At 47.3% G+C, this 18373-nt stretch overlaps 1 protein-coding gene across 1 annotated transcript; it reads left to right on the top strand.

Annotated features, from left to right (window-relative positions):
• The first annotated feature begins 716 nt into the window (after positions 1-716).
• Positions 717-4069, top strand: LOC123053552 (formin-like protein 2). The gene is made up of 4 exons (XM_044477016.1): positions 717-2449; positions 2569-2759; positions 2871-3106; positions 3196-4069. The coding sequence occupies exons 1-4, from the start codon at positions 1008-1010 to the stop codon at positions 3853-3855; spliced, it is 2529 nt and encodes an 842-aa protein (XP_044332951.1). The 5' UTR covers positions 717-1007; the 3' UTR covers positions 3856-4069.
• The last annotated feature ends 14304 nt before the right edge of the window (positions 4070-18373 follow it).

Here is an 18373-nt window from a genome sequence, read left to right as displayed (position 1 = left end):
AAAAACGTTCTATTTGTCTGAAAATACATGTCGGAGAAATGGATAAAAGTGGATGTATCTAGAATTAAAATGCGTCTAGATACTTCCATTTCTCCGACAAGTATTTCGGGACGGAGGGAGTAATATTTGCTGGATATTCAGGCGCTAGATCTTACCTGGACCTGGTCCAGTCTGCCACATGCCCACGCTCCTGCTTGATCTGCCAATATTGGGCAAAGCATGTCTTGAGATGAATCCGAAGCTATGGGTTGGCACTCCTGTTTTCACCCTTTGAGGGCACTCAATTCCCAACTACATTCATGGGTCCACGCATCCCTGCTACTAGATGCCACCAATCCAACAGCACCCAGGCTAGGGTACGGTGCCTTACAGTTCGTTTTAAACACACCACCTGGCATGTGTACGTACGTACTCCGGCCAATTCAAACGGCTGAGACCAGCGGCATTGAACCGTTTTACAGGGGAGAATCATTGTCCCAGACCCCCACCCAGATCGGTTACCAGTAAAAGGCGGATAACATTGTTGTCTGACGCCTGATCGCCAAACAGCCTTGCGGTAAAAAACAAGTCTGCAGAGCGCACGCAGCGAACTCGCAAAGGGACGCGCGAGCAAAACCAACAGCAGCGACGACAGGGCAAGCAATAGAAAATGATTTGAATTTCCGTGCCTAACTGTTTTACTATCCGTTTGAATCTGACCGCACATGACACAAACTACTGTTAACCAGTTCAAACTTGAGTGCCATTGACGCCTATCTCAGCTGATTTTCTCTCTTCTTCTTGCCAAAACTTGGTGACATTAACGCATATAGGCAGGTACACATGCAAACTATTGCACTGCACGTACCTGCAGTTGCTCAGAGGTTCCTTGCAGTGGCGTCGACGCCTACCTCGGCTGCCCTGCCGGTGCGTGCGTACGTGCCTGCTCCATTCCGTGGATCGCACAGCCTTTCCGCAGCTCTTCTACCAAATCAGAGCGGCATTTCCTCCTTCCTCCCCACCTTGAAATGCTTGATGCCTGCAAGCCTGCAATCATGTCCAATCTCGGTAGACGCCACCGCCTGCCGCGCCTCTTCTTCATCGTGTCCTTCGCCGTGCTTCTCTTCTCGGTAGGCGGCAACGGCGAGGAGAGGGGAGATCAGGCTGATGGTGGTGGTGGCGCTGGCAGCTTTCGATTGCTGCTTGGCATCGGTGCTCTGGGCTCGAGGCCATTGCGGAGGCAGCATCACGGCCATGCCGTCGCTCCCGCTCCCGCTCCGGCTCCGGCTCTCGCACCGGCACCGGCACCGGCCAAGGGTCGTGCCCACTTGCCGCTGCTCCATAAGAACGCGCGCCTCCCGGACCCCGTCCCCGGGAAAGTCGCCCACAGGAGAAACGGCACGGCGCACAGCCCGCGCGACGGGGGAGGTGGGCACGACCACGATGGCAAGAAAAGCATGCAGCTCGTCATTGTGGCCGCCGCCGCGGCGCTCTCCGGCGCGCTGGTGGTGCTCCTTGTCGTCCTTGTGGTGTTCCTCACGTGCAGGAAGTTCCAGAGGAGGCGCGACGGGGCTGAGCAGAGCGGCGCCACTAACAAGGTGAGCTTCGACCCTGGTCCCAGCCTGCTCTACCTGGACGCCGTCAAGCCGTACATCGAGGCCACGCACGACGACGCCGAGGCGCCGGGGACGGTCGTGGCCGGACCGAAAGATGACGTACCGAAGCGTGAAGAAGAAATTGATGCCGGAGCTTGCTCCGAAGACGACGGCGCCGGGTCGGTCCATTCGTCGTGCTGCTTCAACTCCTCGCACTTCTCCTACTCCGAGCTCCGGGACACAAAGTCCGGTCAGGCCGACGGCGTGTCGCCGTCACCTTCCGCGCGGTCAAGACGGCGGAGCTCTGCCCCTACGACGCCCGCGGATAAAATGAAGGCCGCGAGTCCTTATTCGCCGCAATGCCCGCGCACGCCCGGGAACGAGGAGCGAGTGTGCCGCGCCCACTCCCCGAGCTCGTCGGACTCAGCAGCGCGGCTGTTCTTGGATCATGAGCTCCGGCGAACCCGCGGTTCATTAAGCTTTCCAGGAGTGCAGAGCAGCAGCACGCGCCAACCAAAGGAGACAAAAGGAGAGGCAGGAAGCGTGCGCTCGGACGCTGCAAGTGGCATGACGGTGCCGCCACCACCTCCTCCTCCACCACCGCCGCCGCTGGTGCCGGCTTGTGGTCCGGGTGTTGTACCACCACCGCCGCCGCCACCCCCACCGCTGCTAATACTGAAGGAGCAGAATTTTCGGAGAAGTGGTGGCCCGGGTCTACCGCCGCCGCCCGCGCCGCCGGGCATGCTGAGGCAGAGCGCGCCGCTGGGGAAGAATGGCGCAACGCTGCCTAAGCTGAAGCCTCTGCACTGGGACAAGGTGCGCCAGGCGCCCAACCGCCGGATGGTGTGGGACAGAATCCGATCGAGCTCATTCGAGTAAGCCTGGATCAGTTTGACTTCCCGTTTATCTGTCACGCACGCACTCATCTTTTTGAATCTGAACTGAAGCAGTACAACTTTTGAGTTCTGACAAGTGCTACTCCTTTGGTTTGCAGATTGGACGAGCAGATGATCGAGTCGCTGTTCCTGTACAACTCGAGGCTCTCGGCGAAGCACGAGGAGGCTCAGAGCCGGAGCCCCTCCCTCGGCAACCATGTCTTGGACCCCAAGCGGCTGCAGAACATCACCATCCTCATGAAGGCGGTGAACGCCACCGCCGAGCAAATCTACGCCGCGCTGCTGCACGGTAACTCAACGGCTGCACGCCGCACGTATCTATCAACACGCTCGTATCATATGGTGGCGATCCTTGATTGACTTGGAGCTTCTTGGTTTGGTTGCTGGATTTTTGGTACAGGGAACGGCCTGTCGGTGCAACAACTGGAAGCGCTCATCAAGATGGCGCCGACCAAGGAGGAGGTGGAAAAGCTCTCCGGCTACGACGGCGACGTCGAGAGCCTGGTCCCGGCGGAGAGGCTCCTCAAGGCGGTGCTCACAATACCCTGCGCCTTCGCACGAGTCGAGGCGATGCTGTACCGCGAGACCTTCGCCGACGAGGTTGGCCACATCAGGAAGTCCTTCGCCATGCTCGAGGTGAGCGCTGAGCAGAGCTCGACATGCCAATCCTGTACTGTTGCAGCCGCGATAGTTCATTGACATTTTGTTTCTTTTGCGTGTGAAAGGACGCGTGCAGGGAGCTGATGTCGAGCAAGCTGTTCATGAAGTTGCTGGAGGCCGTGCTCAAGACAGGGAACCGGATGAACGTCGGGACGGCGCGGGGCGGCGCCATGGCGTTCAAGCTCGACACGCTGCTCAAGCTCGCCGACGTCAAGGGCGCCGACGGGAAGACCACGCTGCTGCATTTCGTGGTACAGGAAATGACGCGGTCGCAGAAGTCGCCGACGCGCGCGGCCGAGGGGACAGACATCGGCACCGGCCTGGCCGCCGAGCTCACCAACGTCAAGAAGACGGCGACCGTGGACCTGGACGTGCTCACCACGTCGGTCTCCAGCCTGTCGCAGGGCATCTCCCGGATCAAGGAGCTGGTGGGGAGCGGCCTCTCCGGCGACGAGAGGAACGGCCGCTTCGTCGCCTTCATGGCGCCGTTCGTCAGCCACGCCGAGGAGGTGATCCGGGAGCTGGAGGACGGCGAGCGCCGGGTGCTGGGCCACGTCAGGGACATCACCGAGTACTACCACGGCGACGTCGGCAAGGACGAGGCGAGCCCGCTCAGGATCTTCGTCATCGTCAGGGACTTCCTGGGGATGCTGGAGAGGGTGTGCAAGGAGGTCAGGGGGGTCAAGAATTTCCATGCTTGGAATCCTGTTCCGAATAATGTATGATGATTGGTTTTGAGTGGTTCTTGGCTAGATTAGAACAGAATCCATTATACATAGTCCACTGATGATTTTGGTTTGGTAGACTAGAAGATTGTTGAAGATTGAGATGTATAGTTGATGAGTTGATCACTCACTGGGACGAGACAAGATGATGTTTGAACTGGCACTGTTTGAAACAAACAAGTTGGCGTGTGTTTGTCCCCTTGTTTATTCCCCTTTTGTCTCCTTGCCCATATCTCTTTCTGCAGAATTTGAAATTTTGAATCGGTTAGTGTCACCTGCAGAGTTTCAGAGTCCCACGTGCAGAACCATGTGTTAGTTTCTCTGCCACGATGACTGCCTCGTGCTCTTTCAGAACCCCAAGGGTAGTCCTTTATATATACGGCGGTTAGTCTGCTGTAGTAATAAATGGACATAAGATAATTACACTGATAAGCGTAGTAGTAAGATCAACCTTTTTTTAAATAACATGTAATTTTATTCAAACTCTAACAATTATTACATGTATAATGTCTTGGATCATACTAGATAAAAGAAGTTACATAATACTAGCTCCTTTGCCTAAGATTTTTTTTTTAGAATATAGACTCCGGCTTTATAAATTAATAAAGCCCCGAACATAGGGCAGCAACATAACAAACGAAGGCCCCAAAGGCCGCACCAAACAAGTTGAGAGCCAAGCTAAAGGTTCCATTACAAGATCAGAGGCCTGATACGAGCACGCGGGCTCAGATGCAAACTAAGAATTATATTGAAATCTCTTGAATAAAGACAATGCAATCAAACCGGAGTAGAGGCACCCGCTAAACCTAAACGAGCTATACCGCGTCAACTGTCTTCAAAAGCCTCAAAAGTCACCCATCTAAAAAGACGGAAAGTCATGAGCGTCGAATGTGCTTGGGCCGGGTATGATCTCCTAGAAGTACAGATTCTCATACAACAAAATCTTCACTAAAATAGTAAAGAAGCCGGTATAAGCCCCAAGAAATCAGACCAAGAAAAGCACCATACACTAACACGACCTTGGCAGATCCATATGAATGCTTCACAGTGACAAAAACGTAAATTCCACAAGATCGAGCATGTGAAGACAAGACATCTCTGGCTCAGTGACACTACCTCGTAAGTCACTGTCACGATGAAGAAGAATTAGAGTAACTTTATTCTCATCGGCATTGCAGCCTCCTCCAACACGCCACCGACAAAGACCATAAAATGAGACTTGAAGACTTTTAAACATGCTTGGAAGGACCCGAGGTTCCCCCACCTCGCTGCATGCGGCTGGAGGCGAGGAATCGGCAAGATTGCAGTCGTTCATCAAACCCTAGTTGACACCACCTCTTCTTCTTGTAACTCTTGATTTTCATCTTAGTTAGACAAGAGTCAATAACTCCATTCAGGGTTATATACAACATACTAGCTATATATATATACGGTCTTTCCTCGGAAGCTCCAGAAATTGGTTTGTTGGCATCCTCACAAATGTAGCCATTGGCCAAGAAGGTTTTCTCCTCGCATGGATGTAACTCCTAGCTTACATATATTACATATATGCCCTACTTGCCTTAGGCTAGTTTTTTCCTTGGAGAAACTCCCCATCTTCTAGTATGATGTTTATTTTGCCGATATCCAGTATGATGTGTTTTGTTTCTTTCATGCCATGTGTTTTGTATCACATCATCTTGATCATTGACTCGGCCTCTTCTTCTCGTAACTCTCGATTTTCCTCTTAGTTAGACAAGAGACAATAAATCAATTGAAGGCCATATACAACATAGTAGCTCTGTATATGGTCTTTGCTCCGAAGCTCCATAAGTTTATTTGTTGGCATGCTCACAAATGGAGCCATTGTCCAAAAAGGTTTTCTCCCCGCGTGGATGAAACTCATAGCTTACATATATTACATATATACCCTACCCGCCTTAGGCTTGTTTTTTCCCTTCGAGAAACTCTCCATCTTCCAGTATGATGTGCTTTTCTTCGTGAATATCTAGTATGGTGTGTTTTGTTTCTGTCAAGCCATGTATTTTTTATCTCATCATCTTTATTAACAAAGACAAAAATTGGGACCTAATCATGTCATCTAGTCAAGCCCAAAAAGATTCTGATTACATTTTATTTTGATCAAAAAGCAAATAAACCCTTTTATTTTCAAAAAACCTAAGTGAGGCTTCAACTAACAATATTTACTTTTCCAAAACAACAATTCATTAAAAATCATTTCTAAGGTATATTATATATATGACCACTATTACCATAAAATATTATCTTAGATATATTTAAGTATTTTCTATTATTCATTTTCGAAAAGGCTTGAGATGTTGAAAATATTGCCAAAAACATTAATGTTTTTCTTAGAAAAATCCCTAAAATTCACCTACGTTGTATTTGATCAATTTACACTCCCCACGTCAATTTCACCACATGGTTTTGTTCAAAAGTTCTTGGCACGGGCAAGAAAATCATTTATCCCCATATCAAGCAAGCACGATGGCGGGGTACTCAGTGAGGGAGGATGCATTCTTGTGCGGTGCATGGTATGCCACAAGTGTGGGGTTTGTAGGCATGAAGCAAAAGGGCACGATATTTTGGCAACATGTGCATTCTTCGTTTCATGAGCGCACGCACTACACGCCCTATAATTTGGATGTGATCCATGATTGCAATACAAAGTCGTTACTCCATCGGTGATACGCCATTTCAAATGCCATCATAAAGAATTGCGGTGCGATTTCGCAAGTGGAAAGAATGTGACCAACAGGAGTGTCAATCGAGATTGTAAGTTTTGCTTTTTGTTGCTCTACGTGTTGGTCAATTCTTTGACTCACTCAGTGTTGCAACTTTATGGTCACATCATTGTATAATCTGGACGAGCTACCCTGATGTACCAAAGGACGGAGGGCAAGCCCTTCACATTGACACATTGTTTGATGAAGCTCAAGTAGAACCCATTTGGGTGAACAACATGCGTCGACGAAGAAAATTAAGCTCTAGTGGAGCAAGCTTGACATGAAGGCCACTTTCGAGGAGTATGGTAGAATCTAGGATTGATGAACATTAAAAACTTGTTGAACGTCCTACACTTTTATTAGAATTTAAATGTATGGTTGAATTGCTATCGATCGATAATTCCAAAGTGAGGCTGCATGGTGGACATTTTGTTTAGTTTTCTTCTTTTCTAGAAAAGGGTCGGGCATTTGGTGCATCAGGTGGAATGGCGGGCTCCGCTACTTACAGACGTTTAGGGTGTTTGTTTTGATGCATGCCGTTGGAGATGTCCTAACCTCCTGCCTGGGACATTCATCGTGCGGGAGCTATGTCTCGTCCATTGCGAGATGTAACTTGGTCTTGCCTCTAGGGAGCACGCTACTGGGCTGGCCCATTAGCGTAATTGTGGCGTGAGTTTTTTTGGGTTTTCTTATCGATTTTCACTCTTTTTAGCATTTTCTTTGGGTTTCTCCGGTTTTCCTCACTTTTTTCTTCTGTTTTCTTTCTTTCTTGGTTTTCTGCCATTTTTGGGGGTTTCTTTTTCTTTCCTTTTATTTTTGAACACATGTTTACATTTTTTGTATACATTATGAACATTTTCTTAATACATGTTTAACACTTTTGTATACCACTTTTTTGAATACATGATTAACACTTTTCTCAAATATATGTTTTGTTGTCTATTTCTCTCATACACATTGCACATTTTTGGTGTACATATAAAAAAATTGTGCATGTTTGACATTTTTTTAATACATGAACATTTTCTCAAATAAATGTATTGATCTCTATTTTTTCATACACACCATACATTTTTTGTATACATATAAAATATTTTTTGTACACGTTTACCATTTGCCAAATACATGATTACATTTTTTCAAACACATTTTTTGAATACATGTAAAACAGTTTTTAAATAAACATTAAACATTTGTTTTGAATGATACTTTTTTTTCAAACTATACGATCATCTTTTACATTATATAAACATTTTTAGAAACTTTGAACAATTTTGGAATGGTCCTAAACATTGTTTTGGGAATGTGGTGTTTATTAGTTTGAAATGCATGTTTTTTTTTGGAAATTACACAAACGTTTTAAGGATATCAATATGTTTGAAAACAGCACTAACTAAAACTTTACATGGTGTTAACATTTTTCAGATTCACGATGAACATTTGTGAAAATCTTAAGTACATTAAGTTTTTTGAACTATATGTATTTATGATTTTTTAAATACCAACAAAAATAAAAGAACAAAAAAGGAAACAAAGGAAAAAATGAACGAAATTGTACATGTACCTGCGTGTTTATGGGCCGGCGCATTTAGGTATCCTTGAGGCGAGGCGAGCATGTATCTCGCTGCAGGCGAGACACAGCCGCACCCCATTCATTGTACCCTTGCTCAAGGTATAATTCGGCGCATTGGGGATGGAATGACCACAAATATATGGCAACATAACTGGATCCCTCCACCCTCCAACATGCGGCCAATTATCAAACGAGATAATGAACCACCCCCCCCCCCCCCCCCCCCCCCCCCCCCCCCCCCCCCACACACACACACACACACACAATGGGTGGGTGATCTGATTACGGCCAATGGAGAGTGGAACAACACAGTCCTAGCCGAAGTTTTTTGGCCCACGGACGCAGATGCAATCCGCGTGACCCACTGTGCACGAAACAGATGGAGGACTTCTGGTCTTGGGTACATGAACAAAATGGCGTTTTTATTGTCCGGTTGGCGTATCGTATGCTGGACTCCACAAAACTAAGACATGAGGCATGGTTAGAGGGGCACTCGGATACTTCAGACTCATCTAGTGGACATAAACTGTGGTGTAAGATGTGAAAAGTGCACGTCCATCAAAAATCAAAACATTTCTGTGGAGGCCAGCGCAACAATCACTTCCGACTGCTGATCTTCTACATCACAGAAACATGTCCACGGGTACTAGTTGCAGTCTTTGCGGCTACAGAAGACTCTTGGCAGCATTCTAAATGGGTTGGCCCGCTATGGACGCGAGCGGGCGAGCTGGCGACAAAATGGGTCAGCCCATTTAGAAGCGTAATCTAGGATTTCGTGGAATGGGGTTTTCACCGGTTCTAGGAACCTTCTAGAAGGTACCAGAATCGTTTTTTTTGTTGGGATTTTGTTGGGCTTTTCTTGTTTCTTTTTTTATTTCCAATTTTTTCCGTTTCTTCTTTTTTCAAAAAATGATTTAAATCTTAAAAAATCACATTTTTCAACAAATGTTTGAAGTTTTGTTAAAAAGTCATATTTTTAAAATGAAGTTTTTAAAAATGTTGACTTTTCGGTAAGTTGTTCAAGATCTTCAAGATTATTTCAGTTTTTATAACTCTCGAAAATTGTTTGCGCTTTTCTTTTTATTGTTGAAATTTCAAATTTGTTGTGGTTTTGAAAAAAGACCCGATAGTTCAAAAAAAAATTCATGCTTTTGCGAAAAAGTTTGTAATTTAAAAAATGTTGTTTGAAAAATGATTGAAATGTTTAGAATGTTCGCATTTTAAAAAAATGTTCATGCTTTTAGAAAAGTATGTAATTTTTTAAAAATTGAGTTTTTTAAAAATAACCGGATTTTTCAACCATTATTTTCCCTTTAATAAATTGTTCACAATTTTCTTGAAATGTTCGAAAATTTTCAGAAAGTGTTCAGATCCGCCGCTGTTTTTAGTTCTTAAACTTCTACACTACCAATTGCTAACTCATTACCTCCACTGGCTGGCAACACATCTTAAACAGCGAGAGATCTCAAATTCGATGCCATGTGAGTTGTGATTTTTTATATCCGTCGCACGCAAATGCGCTGGCTGAGTTGAGACTCCGTGTGTGCACGTTATTGGCCTATTTGACGCAAAACATATCAACTAGGAGCTTCTCAAGAGAGAGTTAGGGTCTCAAGGGAATCTCATCTGCAAAAACAAAGGGAATCTTTCCCATAGATGGTGTTGTAAGAGCATCTTCAACACATGATGAAAAACCGTCACACTGTTGAAAGATCGTCGTTGTGAGACACTTTGGACAAAGAACCAGATTCAATAGATGATGTATCTCCATCCTATAATTTTTTTAGGAAGCCACCCAAGTTTTGTTCCGAAGTACTGCAAATTTGCAACATCTCTAATGGCTGCCCAAAAACCAAAACGCTTCAACGGGAACCAAACTACCATGTTGAAAATCCCCGGACGTCCGGCCATCATCGACACTCCGGCGAACACCCCCACCCCAGCCCCACCGCCACCCCGCTTCTCGTTCCTTCCGGCCGAGACAACTGACGTGACCCCACCTACGCCATGGAAGCTCAGTCATCGATTTCGAACGTTCCGCCACCCCTCCGCTCTTGCACGAAGCTCTCAGCGCTTGGGCAACACGCCGCCGCTGGGGTAGGCTGCACCCCGCCTCCTAGTCCCTGTTAACTCCTGTCCAAGACGCCCGACGACCGTCTCGGCCCCGATGACCACTGCCGCCTAAATCGAGCTCGGCTCACAATACCCATCAGATCCGCCTCCTGCCTAGCCCCCATTAGACCTCATGTGTTCAATTTCTTTCTAATTTTTTTAAAGCATCGATTTTTCATCATGGATTGGAGCAACAGCAGACATGCCCCAAAATCCTCCATCTCTATTCCATAATCATTTTACATCAACAAAATTTACATCGCGAGTTGGAGATGCTCTAAACAGTAGGAGAGAGAGGACACAGCGGTTCTTTCACTTATCGTGCATTGTATATCACCAACATGCATGCATCAGAAATGCCGAGTCACGAAACCAGCCAGCTGGCCGCTCTTGTCGCCTCCCATTGCATCGTGGCCCGGTGACGCTGAGCTTTCTGTCACAAAATATAAAAACTTTTTGACACTAGTGTAGTGTAAAAAACGTTTTTATATTTTGAGACGGAGGGAATATTTCTCTAATGAAATGTGGAGCCGGGGGGAGGCCCCTGATTTTCGAAAAAAAAATCTACTCCTCGGACCATATATTCCCATTTTTTGCATGGCCTCTCTTGTTCATCTTGCGGTTGCGGGCTCTGCGTTTGTACGTGCGCATGCATGCTATGGCAGACTAGCCGTCGTGCCGTGTGTTGTACCGATCCAGCCCGTCGGATAAAACAGCGACCGGTCGTACGCACGTACTACTACACTATCGCAGTACCTCAGCCCCTCATGATGGATCTTTTTTTTAGGGGCACTCATGCTGGATCTGAAGTAATACCGTATGTACGGGTTTTTACGGTCCGTGGTTTTGTAGAAATTCAGCGAAACAGATGCATAAAGACATTCCGACCGATAGTGGAGTGTTGGCGCCTCGTTTTTAGTGGCAGGAGTGACGTTCTCAAAATTTTGATTATTTTATACTTTTATAATAGATTTGATTCTTTCTGTAATAAAAAATGTTCAATATCACCTGGTTAATTAACTGTGAATTTATTTCAGGATCTTCAGCGATGCGCGTTCAGTGGGAGGAGACATTCCCGTCGACTACAAGGCCTCTATGATGACTTCGTAAAATCTTAAGATGATATGTCAGCTCAGTCTCTTGAAGGTGCACATAAAGGCAAAGTGTGTACGTGTGTGCGTTCATAAAGATGAGTGTATGTGCGTATATATAAGCGCTTGTGTCTGTACTATATTGAAAATTGAATTTAACAGCGAATTCGTGCCACCCAGTTGGAACTTGATGTTCATATTTTCAGATGTCCGTCGGACTCTTATCACCGTAGTGGAGAAAGCTAGGTGCACCGCCGGCCGGACGCCAATAATACACACGTATATAGACAGCTAATAACAACGAAGGCTTTATTACGTAACCCTTTTTAAGGAGGATGTACCCGACCTCTGCATCTAAACAATACATGCAGTCATTTTATTAATTATTTACAAAGACCTTACAAGATAATACATTAGTACGCTTGAAGCCATCATTCAGGCAACACCTGTTGCTACTCCTATCCTCTTGATGAAGGATGCTGAATTTCCGAGCCTAATACCAAACAGACATCGCACCAAAGCCTAACATCTAACGTCGGATGCCCCAGCCTAGCCACATACCGAGACTGGGTCACACACCGGTCCGGCACACTCACGCGAGCATCACATGTGCACCCTGCAAGGCCCGGCCCGGCACCACCGTCTTCCATCGATCCATCTTTAAAGCAGAAACTGACGCATCGACCGTGTCAGGCCTCTCTGCCATTGATGCCATCACGACGGCAGACAGCGTCGTCCTCCTGGGCGAGTTCATCCCCGCACATCGGACGCCGAATCTGCACTGCGCCACGCTGTCAAGATCCGTCACCATTAATGTGTAGGATGAAGCACCGCTCCACCAAAGTCGCAGTCCACTGGTCCCTCGAGTCCATGCACACCTCCAAGAATGACGCCCCGAGGGGGGAAACAACACAAGAGCGCCGCCGTCTTTCGATCTACTGATCTAGGGTTTGCCCCCAGAGGTAGCAGATGTTGGCCTAGAACTTCTCCATGGCGATGCCTCCAAGAAGGGAACGACACCGAAGAGCGCCACCATCGCCGGCCTTGGCATCTAGCCGAGAGCAGGTTTTCACCCAGATCTGTTCGAAGAACTCCATCCAGCCTTTTGTGCACAGATCGCCACCTTCTATGCCGGGGACCGGACCAAAAGGAACCAGTCGCCGCCGCCTGATCAGCCAAGGCACCGCCACGATGCCGAAGCAGCCGGTTACGTCAGGCCCACCGCGCCAGCCTGCCGTCGCTCACCAAATCCGCCGGCCCGCCTAAGCCCAACTAGGCCCTGCGAGATCCGAGATTCCGGCCACCGCCACAGGGGCGCCTCCGCCGCGAGAGGCCGCGCCGCCGCTGTCGCCGCCGCCGCCGCCACATCCTCTGCCGGGATACCACCGCACCGCGCCGCCGAATCACCGGAGTGGCCATGCCGCCGCCGCCAAAGGAAGACGCCACTGCGCGCGAGGGGGAAGACCCCGCCACCGCCATCACAGGCCACAGCCCGGGCTTCGCCGGCGTGAACTCGGGCGGCGGCGGGAGGGAGAGATCGGGGAGAGAAGGCCTAGGGCGCGGCTGCGCGATCTCCCCCGTGTCGCCAAAACCTCATGCTAATTACTCCTGACTTCTATCGCGCACCAGTTGGCTTGGCTATGGATGAGATCGATCGGCGAGGACATCACACGGTGCCGCAGGCCCGACACTGCCAAGTTATTGGACGACGGCTATCTGACTGTATACCACATGCACAGAGCTCGGCCTCTCACACGCAAAGGCACGGCGCGCGCTACTTGATCCATCGAGTTGATTTGGACGAGTCGGCCGGGCGTGCAAGGACCCTCTTCTTTTGCGTAACTTTATATCTTTGTATATATGTGTTACGTACATTGAGTGTTGGAGTCGCATGCTCTCACTCGTCGACAAATGTACTTCCTTCGTAAATTAATATAAAAACGTTTAAAATACTAAAGTACTGATCTAAATGCTCTTATATAGTTTGCAGAGGAGTAGCTCTGAATTACTGGTCCGAGTAACTTGGATAAAGTCAGTCCCAACTCACATGCAAACATGCAATGACGCAGACACCACGGTGCAGCACCCACAACCTAGGACACTGGCGCTGCGAACGGACATTGTCGCAAGGCGCGTGAAAAACGGGCCGAAAGAACCCGACTCCGTTGTTAAATACGCGCCCCACGGCGCACACACGGCAGCTCTCTCACACACACACAAGTCCGGCGAGCTTCCTTCTGATAGTCCTCCCCTACAACCCCAAGTCTCACAGCGCCGGCGGCAAGGCAGCCCGCGACATCCCCATGGCCAGCCTGAACAACGGCTCCTGGTCGACTGGCCTCTGCGGCTGCTGCGACGACGTTGGCAGCTGTAAGCTAATTCCCTAGAAAATACTTTTGGTTCGCGCTGGCAAGCATAAGCATGCATGCTTTGGAAGCCCTGATACTGCTGGCCTCGGTGACGGGGGGATGGGGCTGCCTCTACTCCTGCTGCTACCGCTCCAGGCTGCGAGAGCAGTACGGGCTCAAGGAGAAGCCCTGCGCCGACTGCTGCGTCCACTGGTCCTGCGAGCTCTGCGCCCTGTGTCAGGAGTACCGCGAGCTCAAGAACCGCGGCTTTGACATGCGCCTCGGTACGTACGCACAATCCTTCGATCGTGAGCTTTGCTCGTTGCGTGCGTCGACAGTGTAACCACACCGTGCCGGTCACCGGTCACAAATCCCAACTGGATCAGCTCGTCCGTTTGCCTCTTTCGTAGCTGCGGTGGTTTAGCAATGTGCTAGCACTAGCAGCTTCTAGGATGGCCGTGCGCGGCGGTGTCTTGGTCAGCTTTCTTCTTGTCTGTTGGTGCAGGGTGGCACGCCAACATGGAGAAGATGGGGAAGAGCGCTGCCACCGTCGCGCCTCAGGCTTACTCGGGGATGACTCGCTAGTGTGCCCGCATCGCTCGAATCCCATCCATGCAGTCACCATCGATGTATCCATGGATAATGCCGGCTACCAGCTTCTAGTACTTCTGTCTTGTCGCCAGTTAGTTAATTTGTGTTTGTGATGATGGTTCCTGCGTGTGCCTTCTGTTGCAAGTCGTTTTCCATCCGTCCAACCCCACCATCAGTGATGTTTTTGTAGCCAATTGTGTTTGAATAATATCTATCGGATCTCTGTGTGCAAAATACACAGGACCATGTTATATACTTTTTATTTTTTTTGAAAAGGAGGACCATGTTATATATGCAGTATAATGTTTTGATTTATGTATGTACACTATGTTTTTGGGAATAATTTATGTTTACTATTTTTTTCTAAAAGATCCGGCAGCTGGCTGGCTTATATTGATGATTTAGCAGAGAGGGAATATTTGCAGTGCAGGCAATCTTAGCCGTGAAGGTGCATGCATCTCTCTCGTGCCAGATCACTCATAGGATGATCAGAATTAGAGACCTGGCCCCTTTTCTGAATTCCGGCCTTGCCTCCTCGATCATGCTGGAGACGATGTTAGAGTAGTTGATCGTGTTTTTGAATTCCAAACCACGGGGCTGAAGGAGTTGCATCCTATCCATCGAGCCGCCACCGACCAGACAATGACAGAGATTGTGCACTGCCATAACAGGTGGCAAGACTTTTCGCAAAAAAAGAGAAACAGGTGGCAAGACAATTCCAGGTTCCAGAAGCAAAACTGGCAGAAATATTCGTTCGTCCATCCTCTTCTTTGCAGTGGATCGTTGCACCATAGCCTGTTTTTGTGTAGTTGCCAGGCAAAGATCTTCAGTCAGCCCGGTGGGCAAGCTCCCCAGAACAGCTTCCTGCAGCAAGTCTTCATCAATCCTTGGGACTGGATCGCATAGGCCGAGCTTGTGGAGTAGGTGCCATTGGCTTCATGCCTCCACTGGATTGAATCGTGGCCCTCCTCATCAAGGTGGGTACCCATCGCCGCACGGCAAGGATGTTAAGAGCCTGCTATGATCTCTCTCAATCACTCACTTCACAAGATGAATTGTAGCAGTAGCGTAGTTATTACAGAGGAACAGTTACAGGGAAGATGAAGAACATGGGAGGAACTAGAGGTAGGGGAAAGAGAGGAGCCGCCATCTTCGTGTCGTGATCCTACGGGGATGGTCTGCTCGTTGCTTCCTCCCATGTATAAGTAGCTGCAGCACTTGAGGATTCCCAGTCGGGCCAGGCCCAAGAGATATCCAGAGGTAAGCCCATATACACGTATGGGCTAGGGTAGGGCCCTGACATTCCCCTCCTTGAAATTCGGCTTGACCCCAAGCCGACACCACCGAGAACCGCTCGGATCCCATTGCACTCGATGGTCCTCACTAGCTTGAAATTGCGGTGGTAGCCGAAGTCAAAGTTGGCTGGAATAACATGGGAGTAGTAGTCATGGACGATGGTGCCCGAGTCGTAGGAGATGCTAAGGAAGTAGTTGTTGAAGCCGGTGATGACCCACAAGTATAGGGGATCAATCGTAGTCCTTTCGATAAGTAAGAGTGTCGAACCCAACGAGGAGCAGAAAAAAAGGACAAGTGGTTTTCAGCAAGGTATTTTCTGCAAGCACTGTAATTATCGGTAACAGATACTTTGGTAGTAAGATAATTCGTAATGGGTAACAAGCAATAAGTGTAACAAAGGCACAGCAAGGTGGCCCAATCCTTTTTATAGAAAATGACAAGCATGGACAGAGTTTTATATAAAGCAAAGCGCTCCCGAGGACACATGAGAATTATCATCAAGTTTAGTTTTCATCATGCTCATATGATTCACGTTCGTTACTTTGATAATTTGACATGTGGGTGGACTGGTGATTGGGTGCTGTCCTTACTTGGACAAGCCTCCCACTTATGATTAACCCCTCTCGCAAGCATCCGCAACTATGAAAGAAGAATTAAGATAAATCTAATCATAGCATTAAACATGTGGATCCAAATCAGCCCCTTACGAAGCAACGCATAAACTAGGATTTAAGCTTCTGTCACTCTAGCAACCCATCATCTACTTGCTACTTCACAATGCCTTCCCCTAGGCCCAAATCATGGTGAAGTGTCATGTAGTCGACGTTCACATAACACCACTAGAGAAAGACAATATACATCTCATCAAAATATCGAACGAATACCAAATTCATATGATTACTTATAACAAGACTTCTCCCATGTCCTCGAGAACAAAAGTAACTATTCACAAAGCATGTTCATGTTCAAGATCAGAGAGGTATTAAATATCATTAAGGATCTGAAAATATGATCTTCCACCAAATAAATCAACTAGTATCAACTACAAGGAGTAATCAACACTACTAGCAACCCACATCAATCGGAGGTTTTGAGATAAAGATTGAATACAAGAGATGAACTAGGGTTTGGGATGAGATGATGTTTGTGAAGATGTTGATGAAGATTGGTCCTACCACGATGAGAGGATCGTTGGTGATGACAATGGCTTCGATTTCCCCCTCCGAGAGGGAAGTTTCCCCGGCGGAATCGCTCTGCCGGAGCTGTAGATTGCTTCTGCCTCGAGATGGCGGCGCTTCGTCCCGAAAGCCTTCTCCTTATTTTCTTTTTTCTAGGTCAAAACCCTTCATATAACAGAAGATGGGCACCAGAGGCTGGCCAGGGGCCCACAAGCTCAGGGGGTGCGCCTTGGGGGTAGGGCGCCCCCAAGGCAAGGCCACCTGGTGGGTCCCCTCCTGGTATTTCTTCATCCAATATTTTTTATTTATTCCAAAATAATTCTCCGTAAAGTTTTAGGACATTTGGAGTTGTGCAGAATAGGGATCTCAGATTTGCTCCTTTCCGGTCTAGAATTCCAGCTGCTGGCATTCTCCCTCTTCATATAATTCTTGCAAAACAAGAGAGAGAAGGCATAAGAATTGTATCATAAAGTGTAATAACAGTCCATAATGCAATAAATATCAACATAAAAACATGATGTAAAATGGACGTATCAACTCCCCCAAGCTTAGACCTCGCTTGTCCTCAAGCGAAGCCGAAGTCGATAATCATGACCGCATGTTTAGAGATAGAGGTGTCGATAAAACAAAATACGGACATGAAGGCATCATGATCATCTGGAACAACAATATATTGTGATATAACTTCTTGTGCTAAACTGATAATTTGTTCGCAGGGTAGAGTATGAACCATAAACTTCATTGAAAACTAACAAACTATAATCTCAGTCATTGATGCAATTGCAATTTGTCATAATGTAAAAAAGAGTCAATGTAAGAGCTTTTATTTAGCAAGTTCACATACTCAATCATCATTTAATCTTTCACAATTGCTAACACTCATGCGAAACTTATGAGATCAAAGCGTCAGTCAGACACATAGAAAGATAGGGGCTTATAATTTCGCCTCCCGACCATTTACCTCAAGGGTAATGTCAACAATAATAACCCATGATCACCAACATCCGAGTGGATATACATATGTCTAGATCTTTCCCCAACACATAGTGCTTGCCAAAAAGAGAAAAATAAAAGGAAGGGTGAAGATCACCATGACTCTTGCATAAAGGTAGGTATTAAAAATAAAAGATAGGCCCTTTGCAGAGGGAAGCAGAGGTTGTCATGTGCTTTTATTTGGACGCACAAGATCTTAATATTTCCACTTGTGATAGAGAACTTTATTATGCAGTCCGTCGCTTATATTTCTTCCCCATCACAAGTTCATACAAATCTTATTTTCCTCGCATTAAAAGACCATACATATTTAGAGAGCAATTTTTTATTGCTTGCACCAATGACAACTTACTTGAAGGATCTTACTCAAGCCATAGGTAGATATAGTGGACTCTCATGACATGAAACTGGGATAATGGTTTTTGGATGCACAAGTAGTATCTCTACTTAGTGTGGAAGTTTGGCTAGTGTGGGATAGAAAGCAAGCTCAACATGTTGGAGGATCCATGACAATATAACTTCTATTCAGATATAAGGAAGCATAACCCATCACGTTGTCTTCCTTGTCTAACATAAACTTATTAGCATATAATATTTTAATGAGTGCTCA

The sequence above is a fragment of the Triticum aestivum genome, chromosome 2D (genome assembly GCF_018294505.1).
Source record: "Triticum aestivum cultivar Chinese Spring chromosome 2D, IWGSC CS RefSeq v2.1, whole genome shotgun sequence".
Lineage (NCBI taxonomy): Eukaryota > Viridiplantae > Streptophyta > Magnoliopsida > Poales > Poaceae > Triticum > Triticum aestivum.
The sequence above is the reverse complement of the archived record's forward strand: the minus strand, read 5'-3'. Positions and strand labels throughout refer to the sequence as shown.